We start from the raw sequence: 20,607 nt of genomic DNA, 5'->3' as shown, positions 1-20,607 counted from the left end.
TTTCCTCCGTCATCCTCCGCCACCGGCGCCTGCCTGTCATGCCGAATCTTGTGGGCGACTTCTTTTCTCAGGCTGCCTTTCTTCGGTTTGGCGGCACTATGGGCTGCCGAAGGCATCTCCTCGCCGGATGGAGGAGCATCCCCCAAGTTACATCCCGACAAATCGGGATGATAGTCGTCGGATAGATCGGGGCACCAATTTAGGTCATAGTAATTTGGGTTGTGTGGATCCATGGAAGGTGTAGAGAGAGATGAAAGAAGAAGTGAGGAAGATGAAGAAGGTGAAGGAAGAAAGTGAGGAAGAAGAAGAAGAAAAAGAGAAGAAAAAGAAGAGAAAAAAAAATCGGTAAAAAAACACGAAAATCGAGGCAGTCAAATTTCGAATTTACTATTTTTTTTAAATGGCGCGTGTAAAACACGCGCCTAATATCAACGGTCGAAAGGGCTACACGATAGAACGTGTAGCCCTCGTGTAAGTGTGGGCTGCATCGGCTTACACGATAGCAGCCTTACACGAGTAGGCTGCTATCGTGTAACCGATGCAGATGCTCTAAGCCCCTATAACGTATTACTCCTCTTACTCAATGTGTGTGCAAATTAGCCCCTAAAGTTCAAAAAATAGTCTGACCAAACGCCGTCAATCAACTGTTAGTAATTTTTTAAAAAAATAATTGAATTGGGGCCCACCTGCAACTTCTCCTCATCCTTTGCACCCACTTCTCCCCAGCTCCAGCCGCTCCACCCTCTGCGGCCCCTCATGCGCTATCACATTCTCGATCTTCCATCACATGTAGTTCGCGTCGCCGAAGCTGCTGAGCGTCACCATTTTCACGAGGGGAATGCCGGTCCACATGGATAAGACTTCCTCTATCTCCGATGGCGTCAACATTTATTTGCCAAGGATATGCTGAGGAAGATGACTGCTAAGGAAGAAGAAGAAAAGAAGGAATATGCATAAAAAGTTGCAAGTGGGCCCTAGTTTTGAATTAAAATAAAAATAAAAATTTACTAATGTTGATTGACGGCGTTAAGTCAGAGGGGCTTAAGTGTGCGATTTTTTGAAGTTTGGGGGCTAATTTGCACACACAGTGAGTAAGAGGAGCAATACGCTATAGGGGTTCATACTTAAAGGGCCTATCTGCACCTTAACCCTTTTTTTTTTACCTCATTTTCAATTTCTTACAGTGCTCCATAGCTATACGCATGGTGATTCGAGGACGACACAGAGTCAGACGGATCAAAGTGGAACTCGTGCAACGGAGTAGCCATGGACATCATTTTATTAAACTTTGTGATTTATTTGAGTATTTGACATTTGTTTGTGTAACAACTTACTTGGTTATTTAAGATGTTTGTTCAATTTAAAATTTTAGACTTGCGAGTTGAGATTTGTGCTTGGTGATTTTTGATTTGATGTCATATATTACTTGTTAATACATGGAATTGAAAACGTACACAAGACAAGAGCTGAAAATAGGGGCTATATTTTCAATTTCTTTTAGAAAATCGGTTATTAGGGTACCTGAATACCCTATTAAGCTAAATCAGGTAATACCCGATTTACCCGAATTCACAGTTTGACTTTTGAAACTTGCCATTTTGACTGGGTAATTTAGGGTACTCTAATACGCGACTCGGGTACTCGTTTAAGAATCGGGTTCGGGATCCGTACAAGGTGTTTCGCCTTATTTGGGATCGAGTATCCAATTTTTTCGGATAGGGTACCCGATTTCCACCCGTAGCCCAACTCAATAATGTAATAAAAAATTTATTTGTTTTTTTGCTATAAACGTGAGGAGGTGTTTCCGCTTAAAACGTTTTGTCCTCCGGTTTCATTTCGCAGCGCTCCTTAACCGGTTCTGAACACAGAAACCCATTTAGATTCGAGATTCGAGCGACCATTCATAGCGGTGGCCGGACAATAGATTGAATTGCTCGGATTTTTCTTTCGCGGAAGTTTAATACACAAATCGCTTTAAATATTTTTTAAATCGTGGAGGGAGAGAGTGCAGACGATTGTGGTCTTTCGCATTCCTAATTCTCCACCCTAAATTTGTGCGAAATTCTTCAGCTAGGGGTTTGAGATTTCAGGTTTGTGTTGTGATTATTGTTCATTTCCCTTTTTCTTTTGCCTGCAATATCTATTTTGAATTGCGTGCGAGTTTGTTCTTCGAATTTGGTGTATATGTTCATTAGGATACAAGGACCGTGGTTATCGACTCATTTATAATGAAAATCTTGGCTCCCAGTATTGGGGATTGAGTTTGAAGGGTTCTGAACGAGTTGGTTTTTGTGATCTTTCCCCCCTTGAAGTAAGAGATGTTTATTAGGACTGTTATGCTTCTTTGCTGCTCAGGAAGTTAATTAGTTGTATCCATGAGAGTTGCTGTTTCTGTTAGTGAGTTGATTTTTGAAGGGTTAAGTATCAAATAAGCCCCTAGCATAGAGGCCCTTATCACGTTTAGATCCCCATAATCGAAGTTGGTCCAACTAAACCCCCGAAGTTCTTAATTTCGTGCAATTAGCCCCTCTGCCCTAATTGCCGTTTAACAACGTTAACTATTTAATTTTTTTTTTAGTTTCGCTAAGGTCGCCGGAAACAAAAAAACCTCTTTTGGTACTTTTGTCATACAGTTGATGGACGCTATTGTTGTGAAAATTTTAACACGCATGAGGTATTCCATTCCAACAACCACTACAACGATATCTCACATCACAAAATAGATGGCATCACTTGCAAGATTCAAACAAAAACGTTGTTCGTAAATCGAGTGTAAGCAAATGTATTGCAGTCAATATGAACACGAAAACCCAAAAAATCCTTGTAGTTTGTAGTTTATTTCTACCAATTAATTGAATGACGGCCCTACAATGTTGCCAGAAACTCGCCAGAATTCAAGGGGAAGGGCAAGCCGCCGGTGTCGCCGCCTACGCCAGGGAAGCCACCAGTAGCGCCACCGGGAATCGAAGGAAGGGGGCTTTTGAATCTACAAGATTTTGGTTGTTGAGGTGTGGTTGGATATGATGTTGGTGCAGTGAGATTTGGTTATCGATGTCGAAAACGACGACCAAGAAGAGCAGCTGTTCAAGGGGGAGCTCAGTGAGGTTGAGATCTGGCGCTTGTGTACTAATTCAGACCCCAATCGCCGCGAGGCTCCATGTGGATTACGAGCAATCGGAGCAGCAGTTCGATTACTCGACTTCCGTTAACGCGTCTAGCGATGTTCCGTCTTCGACGGTGTCGGCTTATCTCCAGAAGATGCAGAGGAGAAGCCTAATTCAGCCTTTTGGTTGCTTGATTGTTGTTGATGAAGAGAGCTTCAGCGTGTTGGCATACAGCGAGAACGCCTCGGAGATGCTGGATTTGGCTCCTCACACGGTTCCGAACATGGAGCAGCAAGAGGAGTTCAGTTCCGGCAAGTTTCCGGCGACCTTCGCGAAAAAAAAGAAAAAAAAATTGAAAACAAACGGCGTCAACTCACCGTTAGGGCAGATGGCCCGATTATTCAAAATTAAGGACTTCGGGGGTTTAGTTGGACCAACTTCGACTATGGGGATCTAAACATGATAAGGGCCTCCTAGGCTTATTTGATTCTGAACATTGACGCAACCATTCGGCATCATAGTTTTTTGACATAACTTGTTGTTGGATGGAATTGTGTCCCACTATGGTTGTGCCCGAAAATTGAGCAGTGCTTATTAAATGTCTTGCTTCAGTTTGCTGGATTAGTATTTAGTAAGGGCATATTTTAATTTGTATAATTTGTTGTACTGCAGAAATGCTTCAGCTGTTCCTGCGCGAGCCTGCCTGGGATGATGATGCTAGGAATGATGAATATATTAAGCAGAGAATATCTCTTCTTGATGAATTGGAACGATTAATCTGGTCGTTCATTTCATCAGGAAGCAGATCAGAAGCTCGGCTGTGGCTTTGTAACACAATATCAAGCATAAACTCCATTCGCCCCCGCTACCAACGGGACTTATTTCTGAGCCTATTGAGATCCAAGCCAATCAAGTGGCACTTAGCATCGCAACTTCTGCAATTGATCTTTGAGAAGCAACCACAAAAGATGGGGCCTATAATAGCAAGGAAGAGCTGCAAGCTGGAGAAATTTTTTAAAGGCAAGTGCTGATTTTTACTGGAAGTTTCTTGTGACATTGGAGTTGATATAAATTTCTAATAGAGCTTCCATAGATTATTTACTGAGCCCATCCTTAATCTAATATCAGCAGGTGCATTGAATCTCAGGAAGGCCAACTAGAATTTCAGTTGGCATGCATAGCATTATAGATATAGATCAATAAGTATTTTAGTTGTTGCTTCTTATCGTCCTTGAATTTTATGATTCATAAATAATTATAATTTATGTAGAACTGAGAATTGTTTTACTCACTGGTATTATACTCAGCTTTCCCATGTTGACTATCATAATCTTACTGACAACCAACACTAGTACAACTAGATTCTATTAAGGGTTCCTATTGTGGAAGCTTAAGGGAGTGTTTGGCTAAGCTTATTTTAAAGAGCTTATAAGATGTAATTAACAAGAGCTTATAAGTTGTCAAAGTGTTTGGATAATTGAGCTTTTAAGCTGTTTAAGAGCTTCTAAGCTCCTAAACAGCTGTTTTAAAGAGCTTATAAACTCAGCCAAACACCTTCTACATTGTTTGGATCACATTGACCAGCTTTGTGGTTGACTTCCCCATTGATTGTCTGAATTCAGACATTGTGTTGTATTTTTTCCCCCGAACTATAAAGAAACAATTCGATGTTTATCATCTCATCCATATCTGAGATGCCAACAATTAAAAAATTTCTACAATCTTCAATTTTCAGTCCTTCAGTGCAAATGTGCAGTATGTTTGCTTGAGTAGATCAAAACGGCATTTTGTCAGAATCCTTAGATATTCATAGCAATTGTACATGTCATGCCGTGTTGCATTGAAGTTAGATATTTTTGTCAATTAATTTATTTGCGCTAGTACTCCTATACAAATTTTCTAATGGCTGGCACTCTGTTAAGAATCTTAATCCATTTATGTCTCCAGGAAATCCTAGGCGTATCTTACAGTGGTTCTCTAATTTTGCTGGTACTGGTGGCACAGATCATGGAAAGGGTGCTAAAGCATTGTCCCAGTTTGCTTTTGTAAACCGAGATATTTGTTGGGAGGAGCTTGAGTGGAAAGGTAAACATGGGCAATCTCCTGCCATGGTTGCAACGAAGCCCCATTATTTCCTTGATTTAGATGTTCTGCAAACTGTTGATAATTTTCTTGAGTATGTACCTGAATTTTGGTCATCCCATGAGTTCTCCGAGTCGTTAAAGGATGGTAGTATTTTGCTGATTGATACGCAATATTTTGTTGACTTGTTTACTAACCTGATGTATGAGGAGGAAGTAGAAGAAGTATGGGAAGTTATTGATGAGTTCCTCATGGAGCAATCTTTCTCATTCTTATGCCATCACCTTCTGATTGTTCTCGAAGAGCAAGATTTGTGTCTTTTCCTAGATTTGCTACCGAAATATCTTAGACAAAAATCAGAAACACTTGGTCTTGGCAGTGCGTCTGAATGGTTTGAAGTGATACTTTCAAAATACAGTGCTTCTATTACCATAGATCAGCTACTTCTGCTGACTGCTGTGACTAGTCAAGGTCGCCATCTCCTGCGGCTTGTACAGGAAGAAGGTAGCGGGGAACAAAAACAAAAGATAAAGGATTTGGTTTCTCAACTTTGTGAACTGTCAAATCAGGCCAATGATTTGGCAACAATATTGAAAAAAGGCCTAAATAGCAAACAATTAGTAGTCATAAAAAGGTTGGGTGTGCAGTCCTGGGCGATATATTATAGGCTATCACAGGAATTTCACACTACTGAATCCTGGGAGTCTTTGTTTATCAGCAATGGAATAAAATTTCGCAAGTCTGACAAGTATGCTATGCTACATGATGATGAACTTTTGGAAGATAGTGGATCAGATTATGATAGAAGATCTTCAGTAAGCCTCAAGCGCAAGAAGCATAGAAAACACAAAAAGAAAAGACAGCTAAATTTCAATCCTACTGAAGATTATGAAGATGAGTTGGTTGGATATAATTTGTTGAGTAACAGGCTAGATGTGGAATCCAAGGTGGGTGATTGGTTGCTCTCAACTGATGGTTATTCTTCTATATGGAGCAGTGTAAGTCCAAAACCTCTCCTTCTGTTGTTGCTGCAATCCTCATCCAGTCTTCAAGTTGTTTAATTCTTCATCTATAATTTCTAGATGCTCAAGTACTGAGTAGTTGCCAAATTCTTTAGCATGGGGTTATTTGATGTGTATATAAAGATTTACACACTACTTTTATGAATTCATAGCATTTTGGAGGATGTGAGTGGGGAAAGCATGAAGTTTCTGAAACCATAAAATCACATCTGAGATGAGAATTCTGTTTTCTAATGACATCAGATCACTCTGTTTTAGAATGGTGAAATGTGTTAGCTAATAAATTTGGTCCCAGACTTTCTTCTACTCTTAGATTTCATGTTTAGTATGTGATTTTGTTCTTTTGCGCTTCATGTGTTATACACACAAAACATACGACTGTATCCTTAGAGAGAATGTTTGAATTCAAAATGATTTTCTATATTTCTCACAATCGTGCTGTTTTGTAGGTGGATCTGCCAGAACACCTTTCAAGGCATTGCTTTATTGTGTGGCTGAAGTGGATGTTCGCCAAGAGTGAGACAGTGCCTTAATTTTTGTCTCTAGGACTGTTCGCCAAATTTCTAATGGGACATGCCATTACATTTCCCTTGTTACAGCAGAGCTCTTAATTAAAAGTTTCAAGGTTTGTATGAAAACTCGATTCTTGATATTTAATACTCTTCCAGCATCTTTTTGGAAATTCTCGGAAAAGTTCATGAATTGCTAAAATGAAAGATTATTTTCTAGGGCCACCTATGGTTATAGCATTGAATTTGAACCACCGCAAGAAACAGGAAAACGGTTAAAATCTATTTGTCTGATCTGATGTATTGAAAGTCAAAGGTGGAGTTGCATTGTTCCGCAGAATCGTCCAGGTTCTGTCTTGTTGAGTTACTACTTTCCTGAATTTATGTATTATAAACTAAGACAGAAATACTGATAAAATGTTGGATACTTATGCCTTTAACCATCAGAACTTAAAGAACAAGCCCCATTGAGCTCGTGCGGCCGATCAATGACTTGCCAGTAGCTGTATCTTGAAACTACAAGGTGAATTTCACATGCTTTCCAGGATAAGCCACTCTTGAGTTTGTTATGTTAAACCATATATATGTATGCTCGTTTTCTCTATCCGATATTGGTCTTTGTTAGTGGTGGTACCATTGCTGTCTCTCTTTGGGAAGTGGGAAGCTTATGATCGCGTCGCGTGCTTGCTTGAAAAAAGTGAATGTAGCCATTTAACGTTGTCTGTATAGTAAAGTTCATTTCATTGGGCCCACGTACGTTTGAAGTTGTCTTAGTCATACTGTTAACTGTCGACTACAGAGAGCACAGCACCTGAAAGCTTCCTTATAATTGGTTGCTAGTATATCATTTTTCTTCAAGAAACCTCAGGTGAATCGACGAATAATGAATACATTCACCGGAGCAACTAGCTCGTTTCATATATCCAAGCTCATATGAAGTGAGACATTTTTCTATCTTGTGTCAATAGCAGTATTTCTCCATTGATTAACTTAGATGATTTCCACCTGTTCTTCATAGATCGAATATTTCTAAATGATTTTTTTTTTTGAGAGGCTAAATGAACTTATCTTTGGAAATATTCCATGTCTTCACACTCCTAAGTAGCCTTTTCCCACTAGATTCTGTCTTATGTCATGGGCCTTAGACCTTATGCATTAATCACCTGTTGCTAGACCAATACACACACACATCAATGAGAAATCATTTAATTATAAAGAAAATGCATTAAATATTTTGATATGTATTCAGAATATTAGCATTGTATATGTTCTATGTTGTAATTGTGTTGTTTACGAGTGTTTTGATTAATATGATGTATCATTTGTATTTGATGTTTCAAATAAACACAATATTGGATAATGATTAATATCCTATAATTCTGTCGATTTATTCAGTATACAAAAAGTTTAATTAATTGATTATAAGCTTAATTGTTTAGTATTATTTATCGCATTTTTTTTTATTTAACTTGGAGGAAGTTACCGGTGGAGTTTGCACCCTTGACTTTGCTATTTACTAATTCACATATATGAGTTCACTCCCCTTGAGGACTTTATTTCTCACATGTTCAGCATTCGAAATGAATTAAAAGATATAGTAAGATGTATAGAGCATATGTAAATAGATAATTCGATCACATTGTTGGTTCTCTCTCTCGACAAAGATTTTTGACGGTGCCTCCGTTGCACATTGCAGTAATGTGAGCTACTATTATTTAACATATACTCGCATGTGCAGTTCAAGAAGTTTAAGTTACAGATAAAACATCACAAACACGAACGTGTGTGTATGTATGTATGTATGTTTCAAAATATAGTACACAACATTTTTTTAGAAAAGAAAAAGTATATATATCATTACAATATGTTTGGTGATTCAAATTCCCAATCCATTAATTGGAGGCCATAACATCTTACCAAGTGATGTGCATTTTGCCATCAATACTAAGCATCATCACATCTTTGGTTTTTTCGAAGATATGACTCGTTCATGTTTCCAATTTTAAAGCTTCAGCTTCTTTGTTTTCAAGACCTGTAATAAATTAGAGGAACACGAATTTGGTTATGTGATCGTGTTAAAGTAAATAAAGTTAAACTCACCCGACGAGATAAATTCCGGTAAGCTGACGTATTTGGGGCAAGAAGTTTCAACGGCACAATCCCGAAACTGTGTAAAGAGAAGAAACAAGCAAAAAACGGCTGTATCACATTGTATCTCCAATAAAGAAAAAATCAGAAAAGGAAATGCTGATTATCTGACCTTGAAGTCCTTACAGAAGCAGAGTCGGAGTTCCTCTACAGCATCACCCGAGCATACAAGTGCTGGAGTTGCATGGAAAGCATTTTCAATGGCTGAAACCATGCCTCCAAGAGGATACTTTTCAGAGTTTGATGCTACATAGCCTGCTTCTCCTAAAATTTCCTGCTCACTTTCTCAATTCAATCATCCATAAACCACTTCAATTCATATCAATTAATGATCAACCAGCAAGCAATTACCCAAGTACATATGCACGCACACAAGCATTGTATTTCAATATGACAAGATACAAATACAAAGAGAGGAAAGAGATGTGCTACTTGGGCTGCATGTTCCTCCCATCTGAGACATTCTCCTTATCAGTTTTTTCTATTAGACTTTGGACGATAAAGCTCCATCACTTGTTGGAAACAATGTGAAGGTAGAATTAGAATCTTTGGGATCCATGGAGTCGATATGTTCAACAATAGTCTAGGCTATTTAGTGACTTCCAAAATGAGCGATTGTCATTTTAATCTCACTTTTACATATCACACACATCCTTCTAATCAGATGAAAACACTCTTAACAGTTTAGATATCAAAATACTACATAATTTTTCACTTGCTTCTGCAGTCTTATTATGGCTTGATCATTAATAATGATAATGCCATTATAAGACTACACAAGCAACAGAGCAAGTCAAAATATAATATATGCACAAAATGGAAAAGTTCAATGGAAAGCATTATCTTACCGTGACATTGTATTTAAAGTAGAGATTAAGAACTGTCATGAAGTAATCATATTCGTCTCGTATGATCGGAAATGAACAAGGTCCATGTTTTTCTGGAAAAAAAAGAATGAAGATAAGAAGTAAGGTTCCTGTCCAGTTGAAGTATTCTCCAAGTTTATCTATAAATGACGTCTATAGAATTACATTATGTCAATTTGAAACACTCATCTTTAGTTCACTCATTAGCAATTAAATCACCTGATACCATTAGGTCCATTGACAAATTAAGTATAGTGATAATCAAATACTTCCAAATATCGTTGCATTTGATATTTCTATATATATGAACAAAGATCAAGACTGCATTGGGCATAATATACTGCTTTAGATGTACTCTACGTCCTGGCCAAAGAAAAAGACACACCATCACAATTTGGCATCTCTTTCTTATTTCATTTACTTGAAAGATGGATAGGGAGAAGATAGTCAGATTCTGGAGAAGTTCATATTTGTAGAAAGTTGCCAGGAGCTTTAAAAAACCATTATAGTAACACAATATGAATCATTCATTGAAATAAAAACAATACATACAGCCTGCATAGCTTTGACAAAGAATGAGATACCAAATTACCAATATGACAAGCTTCCTTGTCAGACACAAAGGAAAGTTATTGAGCCAAGCAGAACCAAATTTCTCAAGATACTTACCCCACTGTCTCCAGATTTGTTCCAATCCAAATATTCCAAACAGGACAGAAACAAAGGAAGTACCGTTAGTTTCTTGTCTTGGCAATTTGACCAGCTATAAAGAAATGTGCATCAACAAACCTCATGTTCCCAGAACAACCCCGTTCCACCATGGCAATTTGACGAAGATTCACAGCTGTAAGATGGCCAGTACTTATTCATGGTGCTTAGTAATGTTGAAATCTGAAACAACAAAAATCAATTAACTGGACAAAGCATAGAAACTTTCTAGGAGAAATGCCTTTATGCTTGAGATTTGAGAAAAGTATTTCTTCTAAAATCTAAAGCATCAAAGCAAACGAGTATAAACAGAAACTTACAGCTGTGTAATAGTACCTTTTTAATATCAAATCTTTTACCGGGGCAGCATGCTGGCCAAGTCCCATCATTATAATCAGGCCAAAGTCCATCTGCATGGAAAGCAGAACCACATGGACATGCATATCTTAGATTCTTAAATATCAAATTATCGATAACTCATACCACTGCATGGTTTTGTTCAAGAATGCGATAGCTTCACTTACGAATAGTAAATTCTGTCAAGGCACTCGAACTGGAGCAAATTAAACAGAAACGCTAGTAAGTCTCCTTAGCATATATTGGAAAATGCTCAAGCAGCACGCAGCAATAACACAACAGGTTTTCATCAGCAAATATGGAAGAGGATAAGGTTTTTTTATTTTTTATTCTTAAACAGTTAATGTCACTGCCTGCTCAAAACCTCTTGACATGTAAAATACATTTATCAAGAAAGCTAAATAACCGCAACAAGAATGCCAAGATTGACAATTAGACGGAAACTAGAAAAGCTCTAGCGTGTAGTTGTCATAAATCTAAATTCAGCTACTTGCAGAGTTGCAGGAATTTATTTTTAAAAAATAATGTGTCTGTGACAACCAAATGTATAGATGCAATAACAGCAGTGGTAACACGATCTTTGAATGTTGAGAATCTTGAACATTTCAACAAAGAACCACATGTTGAAGTGATTACATACCATCTGACCTAAGAAAAATAAAACAAAATTCTATTGCAGATCATCACGAAACTCTACATTTTGAAATATTAAAAATGAATAGTCCTTTACTAACTATTGCAGATTATCATCTCAACTCAAGGTGTACACATCCTGACCATAAACTCCATTTGTTGCTTTATTTATCTGTTTGTTTTTGCAACTTTGGTTTTTTATTTTATTTTCCTTTCTTTTGTTGTTTTTGTGGGCGGTCAGGCTGTCTGTCACCTTCAACTGCCAATCTTTTCTAGTTTATTGATAATGTATAACGATCAAAACAGCCAACTCCACTGACGTAAGAATTTCAACCAACGCTGCTAAGTTATTGAAATGAAGCATTTTATAGTAAAAAAAGTAGTAGAAGCACCTCAACATAAATTAGATTGAATTTAGTAAAAATAAATATAAATGATTTAGCCTCCAGGTTTTTCCATGCAAAAAATAGTGGGAACAAAGTGCTGACTGGATCTTGCCATATTCAAACAGTTGTCATGGTGCAAACATGAAGAGACAATGATTTTTATTAGATACATAATTATATGTCACTAGAACTATTAGATCACTAATAAGTATTCTGTCTCCCCTTCCAAAATTAGGCTTTACAGCCTGATCATATTTTGGCAATTGTTTTCTAATTCTTTAATGCTTGTAACAAGTTGCTGCAGGAATAACTGAAACAATTCCAATCAGATCTACCTAGCATAATAATCTTCTTTCTTTACCTGAAAGAGCATTATATACAAAGACTCTGTCCGTTCAGTTCAGTTCAGTTCCTATTGTCTAGAGCTTCTTCTTCTTCTTCTTTAGAGAGAGACAGCTATTTGTTTAATAGTTACCCAGAGCAAGCTAAATAATATGCGTTGCATAAAAAAGCATCGATAACGTAATTACATTTTCAGAAGAGAGAGCGAAAAATGAATATACCGGCGACAGCAGGCATTGGAGTGGCAGCATTCACCACCAGACGAGAGGCAGGCTGTTCCCGGCCATAGAAAAGACAGCATGAAGTAATCAAATTCTCTCTGTTGATTGCCTGATCTCACCGACAACTCCCCCAAATCCGAACTAGCGCTCATCTCCGCCGCACAGGATGATCCGATCCAAAAAATTGCGAAGATAATGCATTGGATTTTCTGTAAATCAATCCGGCGGGCGAGGAGAGAAACCATCGGGGCGGAGTAGAAAACGCGCGATGCGATCTTGGAAAGCGGATCAATCGCAGAGAATATTGAAGATAAACCTTTTCTTACATTTTTGGGGTAATATCCGTTTAATCACAACTGTTTGATCATTTTTGAATTTATTATATTTTGGAGCGGGAATATTAAAGATTAAGGCGCCCATACAAATTGAAGATTAGTATGATAATTTAATTTTTAATCTTCATTTTGAAATTTTGAGATATCGTTTTGGATAACTAGAAAATAGTCGCCCATTATTGCAGAAGTGAATTACGATAATGTAAATATTTTAGTAACACAATATCGAAATTTGAGACTTGTATTTTGTTACTTGCAGACACAATTTTGATTAAGAAATTAAGGAATAGTAAAATCTAGAAAATGGTTTTGATTCAGAAAATGTTAGTAATATTACAATTTGAAAAATATGCAAAAGCCAATCAATTTATCATTTGGGACCAGAAACGTAAAGAAATTAAAATAAATATAGGTTAGATACAAAAAGGTTCAAATTACTTTTCCCCCAAATATATACTGCAAATAAATGTAACAACTATTTCGATTAGACAAATTACTGATTTTAGGGAAGAAACTTGATGATGAAGGGAAGTACATAGAAGGATGTTTTTAATGGAGAGTATAAAAATTGGGAGAAAATGTGAGTGTTCCATTTATATATCTATACACAAATGAAAACAAAAGGATCAAAACTAGTGTTTATTGCTTAACTTTAAATTAAGATTAATCATATACTATAAATTATTGAACTTTTATTTTGTAAATAAAATTTAAAATCTTTAATAAAATTACCCAACTACTAAGTTTTCTCATTCTGTATACTCGTTCATTTTTCGATCAAACTTTGAACCTAAAACGATGTCGTTTCCATCCAATTATATAATACGACATCAGTTTTGTTTTTTTACATTGTTGTATTTATGTTACGCTGTCACACCCCAATTCTTGAATGAATAAATATAATCGAGGTGTGAATAATTCATAGAAATAAACAAGGAAAATACCTTGTTAAAACCCGAAATAGGATAGAAAGTCGGGCTATGCCCCTTTGGATCACAAGTTTTGTTTCATGCTTCTGACAACCGACATTCATTGGCATAAATTTAGTAGTGAAAAGTCTAAGCTCGGTCAGGTATATCATTTGAAATTTAACATGAAGATCTTAAGTTGGAAAAACAAAAGACTGATATGAGTAATTGCTACAGCGGAAGTCTAACATAGGAATTTATCGCTAGCCTCAGCTCCGTCCCGTCAGCACCGGCCAGCCAACCTGAAAACATTTGAAAGTATTTTTGGGCTAAGTACTAATGTACTTAGTGGGCATGCATTTTCTGAAACATCTCATATTTTAATAAAGACAGTTTATCCAATCATACTTGACATGACTTAGAAGGTTTTAAATTGAAATAACTTCTAAGCATGTTAAAACATTTCTTTCATTTGTGCGCACATGTCACACCCCCTTTCTGTTACTCGCTGTGATCCTGGACCTTTTAGCCACCGACGGATCTCTGTCTCCCGCTTACTTGAACTGAGGGCGTAACCCAGACAAGTTTACTTTGACCTCGGGACGCTACCCAGGCAGGCCTGATATTTCTCATGCTCCGGAACACATCCAGCCGAGCACCCTTATAACGCCTCTGGTTAGAGCCCGATGGAGATCAACCCACCGAGTCAACTAACAAGTGTACACAATTCTCAAACAACGTATTAGGTCATAAGAGAACCTCAATTGATTAACTGCGCGAGCCTTAAACAGAGCAGAGTGCACATAAACATTTTATTGGATAAACAATTTGCATTATATTAAATAAACAATTTGCATTTCATTGAAACATTTAGAGCTTAATAACTCAATCATACTTTATACATTTGGAAAGTAAGCCCACCTGTATAGGCAAAGCCTGTCGTTTAACCTTATCTCTGAATCGGAATAGCAGTGCTAATCCTTCTGATGCTCAAAGCCTACAAGAAATCTATTCTCAATAGGTCTCCTTGAATCTAATCTTAAGTCATGGTGTAGTGCTTAACATTCTATGATTCACTTAGCCGGGTTTTCAAAATTTAGTAAATAATTGAAAACATTTCTCTTGAGTTAAGAACACCAACAATATTCTTACTCGTCTTTCTTTAATAATTGGAATTATAAATAAAACCAATTAAATCATAAATACTCTTATTGCAAAATAAATGCAATGTCATGTCATGCTTGGCATATAATAAGAAATTACTTAAAATATGCACATAATAATAATTTAATATTATTATGAAAACTAGTCTTTGAAAATAATTAATCAAACTAATTAATAGTTCAATTGATTAAAATAGGGCAGCCCAATTAATTAAATTAATCAAGGCAGCCCAAAGTTTAAAAAAAATAATAACTGACCCAATTGATATTTAAATAAGGGCCCAACTGCAATTAAACAAATCAGCCCAACTGAAAAAGAATTAAACTGAACTCGGCCCAACACTCAAGCCCACACCCAAACCCTTCTTTTCTTCTCCCCCCTTCTCTTTCATCAGTCACGCCTCACGCACATCAGTCTTTCTCTCTCTCGACTGATCCTCTCGCCTCTCTCCCTCTCGACTGCTCGAACTCACCCCCTTCTCCCTCATCCTCACTCAGCCAATTCCCGCCGCCGCAGCTCCCTCCGCGAGGCAGCCGTCGACCGGCCTCCTTCCTTGGCAACGACGATAGGTACCGCCGCCGCCTCCCTCCGTCTCTCTCTCGGCCTTCCGGCAACAGCAGCCAAGCCACCGTCGCCGACAGCACCCAGCCCAGACCAGACCCTCTCTCTCTCTCCAGCCGTGGCCGGGCAGCAGCGGCACCGCCACCGTGCCCTGCCTCCCTCCGCTGAACCCCATCGAAGCAGCCGCCTCTCTCTCTCCACCCTCTGCTCACAGATCCGGCAGCCTCGGTCAGTGGCTCCGCGCCACCACCGTCAGCACACCACTCCCTCTCTGAATCCTTCGGCGACAAGCAGCAGCAGGAGCCGCCCGCCGAAGCCCTAGGCTCGGCCTCCCCTGTCTGACTCTCTTCTCAAAACCTCGCCGGAGCAACGGCGATGAGCTGCCTCACAGCCCCCGACTCTCTATCTTTTCCAGCCAGACCGACAGTGGCGCCGAGCCACCGCCGTCGACCTTCAGCCCAGACTCGACGGACATAAACAAGCTCAAGACTTTTTTTTTCTTTCTTCTTTTCAACAAGTATTCTTCATAAATGTAAATGTCATTTTGTTTCAAAAACTTGATACACGAAACTGAATGCTATATGGGAAATCAGTTGCTGGAAAATGCGCAGCGTGTGATTCAATTTGTTGGCTGGAAATCTTTACATGATATCAATTTGGGTTGCCCAATTGAAATGTAAAATAAAGCAACAAGGGAGTTAAAGTTTGAACCTTTAGAAGTTCACTTCAAAAACTGAAATGGTTGGCTGCTGAGTTTGCTTGACTGTTCTGCTCTTGAACTTTGTTTGGGGTGATGGAACGAGGGGAGTGAGTAAAGTGAGAGAAAGGAACTTGGTTGTTGTATAATTGAATTGGCAGACGAGTAGGAGTTGATTGCTCCTGCATAGTGTGTAGGGTGGTTGATGGGATGCATGCTTTTAGCTCACTTTTGGGGCTGATTGGACAATTAAAATCCCTCAGGATAAAATTATCGAAACTGTAGAAATTCTTCAAGGTTAGCTAACTAATAACTCGTGAAAAATGCTTGAATGCTAAATTAAATAAATATGCAATGCATAAAAATTTAATAACTAAATTTACAAATGCTTTTGTAAATCATTTTTGTTGGAATTAAAATAAATTCTTTTCTTTTTCCGGCGTGAATCATCTTAAATCTAAGTTCGAAATTATTCTAAACTTAGCTCGAGGAAACGGGGTATTACATACGCGAACATTATTTATATCATGTCATCACTATGAAAAATAACCGAATATGTAAAATGAAAAAAAATAATAATAATAGTTGAGTAATTCTAACAAAGATTTTAAAGTTAGTGTGTAAATGACAATTTATTGAAAAATCAATAATTCATAAAGTGAATTTTGAAAATGGTCACTTTGGAATAGTAAAAATAAAATTATCCACTAAAATAAAAAAAAAACTTAAAAATTGGTCACATTTACCATTTTAACATTCACATAAAAAATTTAAAAATTATCCACCGAACTCGAATTCACAACCAATACTATTTTTAGTTGTAAATTCTAGCTTTAAAACTCGAATTCACAACTTGCTCTAATTTTAGTTGTGAATTCAAGTATTAAAACTCGAATTTATAACTGAATAATTAGTGTTAGTTGTGAATTCGAGTTTTAAATCTATAATTCACAACTAGAAATATTGTTGGTTGTGAATTTGAATTTTAAAGCTCGAAGTCACTACTAGCACTATTCTCCCACTTATACTTAAAGTGTCCTAAGTGGGCGGCATCAATCGCATTCCCATCTTTCAATGACCATTTGCGATAAGCATTTTGTGAAAGGATTAGTGAGTTTCTCCAATATGTGTTTAGGGCTGGTAAACCGGTGCCGATTTTTCGGTTAAACTCGTAACCGAACCAGAAAAACCGGTTATCGGTTAACCGAAAATCGGTTTTTCCCGGTTTGGTTCGGTTATCGGTTAGCACTCTCACAGTAAACCAGTTAATCGGTTTAACCGGTCGGTTAACCGGTTAAACCGATTAATCGATTTTTTAAATTAATTAATTTATTAATTTAACATTAGTTAGTCATTTTCATTTAGGGTTCCACTTCGGCACTTCCATTCCAGCCGCTGTTTAGCCCTATTTTGTGATGAATCTCTGGGTGTTTACGTGTTATATTGACTTTTATTTTGGTCTCTTTCACTTAAGAGTTGAATGATTTGAGCTTTTGTGCTAATTTTGTTGTCTCAGGATTTTGTGCTCACATTGATTGATATGTGAACAAAAGTAAAGTCAGAATTTAGTTGATTGGTCTGAAGAAGAATCGAAGTTCGTCTCGATACGAGTTCGTAGGCGAAAACGGATCTAAAATCCGACTTGAAACGAGGGAGAATGGACCAAAACAAAAACGTTGCGCATTGCAGTCTGCGAAGGGCATACACGGCGCCGCCGTGGGACGGCGGCCGCCGTCCCTGGGCGCGTTTTTTCCGTTTAAAAGACGAATTTTAGGGTTTTCACCCCACTCTCGATCCCAGCAGCCTCTAGGGCGATTTCCACTATTTTCCTTTGGTTTTTAGAGATTCAAAACATCAACATTCGCTCTCGGATTCATTGGATTACTGTTGATTTCACTTTTCATTCCGTTGGATTAGTTTACTTGGATCACTACGTTTTGTAAGAACTCATTTGTTTCTCTTAGTTAATTTGAATCCTTTGATTTATTTGAATCCTTTGGTTTATGCTTTCGATGAATGTGATGATTTGAAGTTACTTTCGTTGAATCTTGATAATTTACGTGATTCGTTAGTTCGTCATTGTTTGCCTACGTATTTCTCTTGTTTGAGTATGCTTTGGAATCTCTCCCTTATGGTGATTTAAGCTTTCTTGAAAACTGAATTTGATGCTTGATTTAGTTTCTTGCCTAGGTAGTAATTAATCGTTGATGTTCATGAGTTTATGATCGTTTGGTTTAGAGTACTAGATTAAAACTCTAGTTGATAGTCTTAATGTTCAATCTCTATGTTCTTAGTTATTACATGTCTACTGCTTTAGTTAATGTTTATTGCTTCCTTCCGTTTAAGTTTTGGTGATTAGAGTGCGAGATAGTGTCAGACCCAAACTTCTGATTAGAGTGTTTAGTTTTTTTTCCTGTTTTCTGTGCGTAGCATGATCAGAGCCCTGCTTAGCCTTCCTTGAGAGACGACTTGGGTTAGCTTATTACACTAGGACGACCTCGTACGATTGCGAGTCAATCCCTTAGGTGTTTTGGGTTGAGTCAAATTTTGGCGCCGTTGCCGGGGAATGCTTTAGGCGTTTGGTTGTGCTACTTTGTTTTCCGTGTTTATTTTATTTTTATTTTTGCTCGGTTATTTTTTTTCTCCCACCGGTGCGTTTGATCTGTTTTGTTGAGTGTTGTGTTGCTAGGGAGTTAAAGTCTTAACTGGAATTTGGCATTCTACTTGACAACACTCACCGTGCACGCGAGGTGCTTGAAGCCGAGGAGAGGGTACCGAGTCTCTTTTGTCTAGCGTTAGAGTTGAGAAGATGGCAGGAAGAAATTTGCAGTACATGGGGGATTTTACCCGGCCTGTCATAGAGGCCACGAACTCAGCTATTGTGCTCCCCACTGTAGTCAGGAATTACAACCTGAAGCCCAATGATTCAAGTTTGCTCCCCCTCTTCTATGGGCTGCCGAATGAAGATGCCCTGCAGTTTATCCGGGACTTCTGCACCCAAGTGCAAACTTTTCCACTGTTGGAGATCACAGATGATCAGCTGAAGCTTAAATGTTTCCAGTATGCACTTAAGGATCGGGCAAGGACTTGGCTTCTCTCCTTACCGCCTAGTTCTATCACTACTTGGGGAGAGGCCTGTGAGAAGTTTATGTTGAAGTTCTACCCAAATCACAAGACACGAGAGATTAGAACTCAAATCATGAACTTTGTTCAAGGAGTCGACGAGCCACTTCATGAGGCTTGGGAGAGATTCCAGGAGCTCCTCCGCCAGTGCCCGCAGCATCAGTTAACCCCAGTGATGTTGATGCAACTCTTTTATGACGGGTTGCTGCAGACTTCTCAATTTATGGTGGATAGCACGGCAGGAGGTAACATTGCGAGGAAGACTCCCGATGAGCTAAGGGAGATTTTCAAGACCCTAGCCGAGAGCTCGCAACAGAAGCCGATCCGAGACACGAGAGATCCGAGGAAGGAAAATTGAAGCTAGTGCAGTGGCACCTAACTATGAGTTGCAGAAGCAGGTTGCTGAGATCATGAGGGAGATGCAGCAGCTGAAACTGAGTAAGGTGGAACCACCTCCAGCCCGTGAGCCCATTGTTGAGAGTTGTGGCATTTGTGGTGATTATGGCCATGGAGCCAATGAGTGCCATAGGATGGGCGAGCGTACTTATGAAAGAGGAGTAGAAGTCTTTGCTGCACAAGGGTATTCGAGTAGGCAACTCCAGGGTCACATGCAAGGACACGGGCAGAGTTCTCAATACTGTCAATTCCAACAGCCTATGGGTTATCAGAACCAGCAGTAGTTCTACCCACCTCAGCAGCACCCACCTCCAGGCCCCTTATTTGAGGATCAGATGCAAGCTTTCATGCAAGCTAGCAAACAGGCGATGGAGGCTCAGAATACTACCATCAAGCGCCTCGAGACTACAGTTGAGCAACTAACGGGGGCCTTGAATCAATTGCAGCAACAACAACAACCTGGGAAGTTTCCAAATCAAGATGAACATCCGCATCAAGCTCATGCTGTGGCGGTAGTCAAGGAAAATTCCCCAATAACCATGGGGAAATGGAGAAGCAAAACCGTGGAAGCAATCAAGGCTATCCAATGCCCTAGTGAGCCACTGCCACCTATTACTGTTGCACCAGACCAACAACCACCCAAGCAAGGAGATCCAGGTAGCTTTATTTTTGATATTAGCTTAGGTGTGGTTGAAAAGGTTTTGGGAATGCTTGATTTGGGCGCGGCAGTCAATTTGATGCCCCTTGATATTTTTGAGAAATTGGGTAATAAAGAGCTTAAATGCACGAATATGAAGATAGAGCTAGCTGACGGCTCTATTAGTAGCCCACGGGGCCTTGTTGAGGATGTTGAGGTTGTTGTGAGGGGGATTAGTGTTTTAGCCGATTTTGTTGTCCTTGATGTGGGAAAAGGGATTAGAGGCGAGAATGGGCATCTTGTTTTGCTTGGCCGACCTTTTATGGCCACCACCCATACTCGCATCGATGTGAGTACGGGAACTGTGAGTATGGCAGGGGCAGGTAGAGCTGTAACATTCTCAATTTT

At 38.7% G+C, this 20,607-nt stretch overlaps 2 protein-coding genes and 1 long non-coding RNA gene across 6 annotated transcripts; 1 reads left to right on the top strand and 2 right to left on the bottom strand.

Annotated features, from left to right (window-relative positions):
• Nucleotides 1-1,811: 1,811 nt before the first annotated feature.
• Nucleotides 1,812-7,796, top strand: LOC131006482 (uncharacterized). Of its 4 annotated transcripts, none has more exons than XM_057933640.1 (8): nucleotides 1,812-2,090; nucleotides 2,634-2,772; nucleotides 2,881-3,415; nucleotides 3,777-4,124; nucleotides 5,052-6,184; nucleotides 6,658-6,833; nucleotides 6,938-7,065; nucleotides 7,165-7,796. In XM_057933640.1, the coding sequence occupies exons 3-6, from the start codon at nucleotides 3,052-3,054 to the stop codon at nucleotides 6,739-6,741; spliced, it is 1,929 nt and encodes a 642-aa protein (XP_057789623.1). In that variant the 5' UTR covers nucleotides 1,812-2,090; nucleotides 2,634-2,772; nucleotides 2,881-3,051; the 3' UTR covers nucleotides 6,742-6,833; nucleotides 6,938-7,065; nucleotides 7,165-7,796. The 4 variants fall into 4 exon arrangements, with proteins under 4 accessions (XP_057789623.1, XP_057789622.1, XP_057789621.1 ...); XM_057933639.1 differs by having other exon boundaries at nucleotides 2,579-2,772; XM_057933638.1 differs by lacking the exon at nucleotides 2,634-2,772.
• Nucleotides 7,797-8,509: 713 nt separating this feature from the next.
• LOC131006481 (ribonuclease 2-like) lies at nucleotides 8,510-12,727 on the bottom strand. The gene is made up of 9 exons (XM_057933637.1): nucleotides 12,379-12,727; nucleotides 10,964-10,992; nucleotides 10,776-10,849; nucleotides 10,521-10,622; nucleotides 10,401-10,404; nucleotides 9,714-9,805; nucleotides 8,978-9,139; nucleotides 8,818-8,884; nucleotides 8,510-8,749 (listed from the first exon to the last, which is right to left on the bottom strand). Exons 1-9 carry the CDS (start codon nucleotides 12,621-12,623, stop codon nucleotides 8,706-8,708), a joined length of 819 nt encoding a protein of 272 aa, XP_057789620.1. The 5' UTR covers nucleotides 12,624-12,727; the 3' UTR covers nucleotides 8,510-8,705.
• A 1,052-nt stretch (nucleotides 12,728-13,779) lies between these two features.
• On the bottom strand, nucleotides 13,780-14,821 carry LOC131006480 (uncharacterized). Its single transcript, XR_009095541.1, has 2 exons — nucleotides 14,543-14,821; nucleotides 13,780-13,923 (listed from the first exon to the last, which is right to left on the bottom strand). It is a non-coding gene; the product is annotated as an uncharacterized LOC131006480 (long non-coding RNA).
• Nucleotides 14,822-20,607: the final 5,786 nt, after the last annotated feature.

The sequence above is a fragment of the Salvia miltiorrhiza genome, chromosome 1, assembly GCF_028751815.1.
Source record: "Salvia miltiorrhiza cultivar Shanhuang (shh) chromosome 1, IMPLAD_Smil_shh, whole genome shotgun sequence".
Lineage (NCBI taxonomy): Eukaryota > Viridiplantae > Streptophyta > Magnoliopsida > Lamiales > Lamiaceae > Salvia > Salvia miltiorrhiza.
Note: the sequence above shows the minus strand (reverse complement) of the source record. Positions and strands in the feature narration are given on the sequence as shown.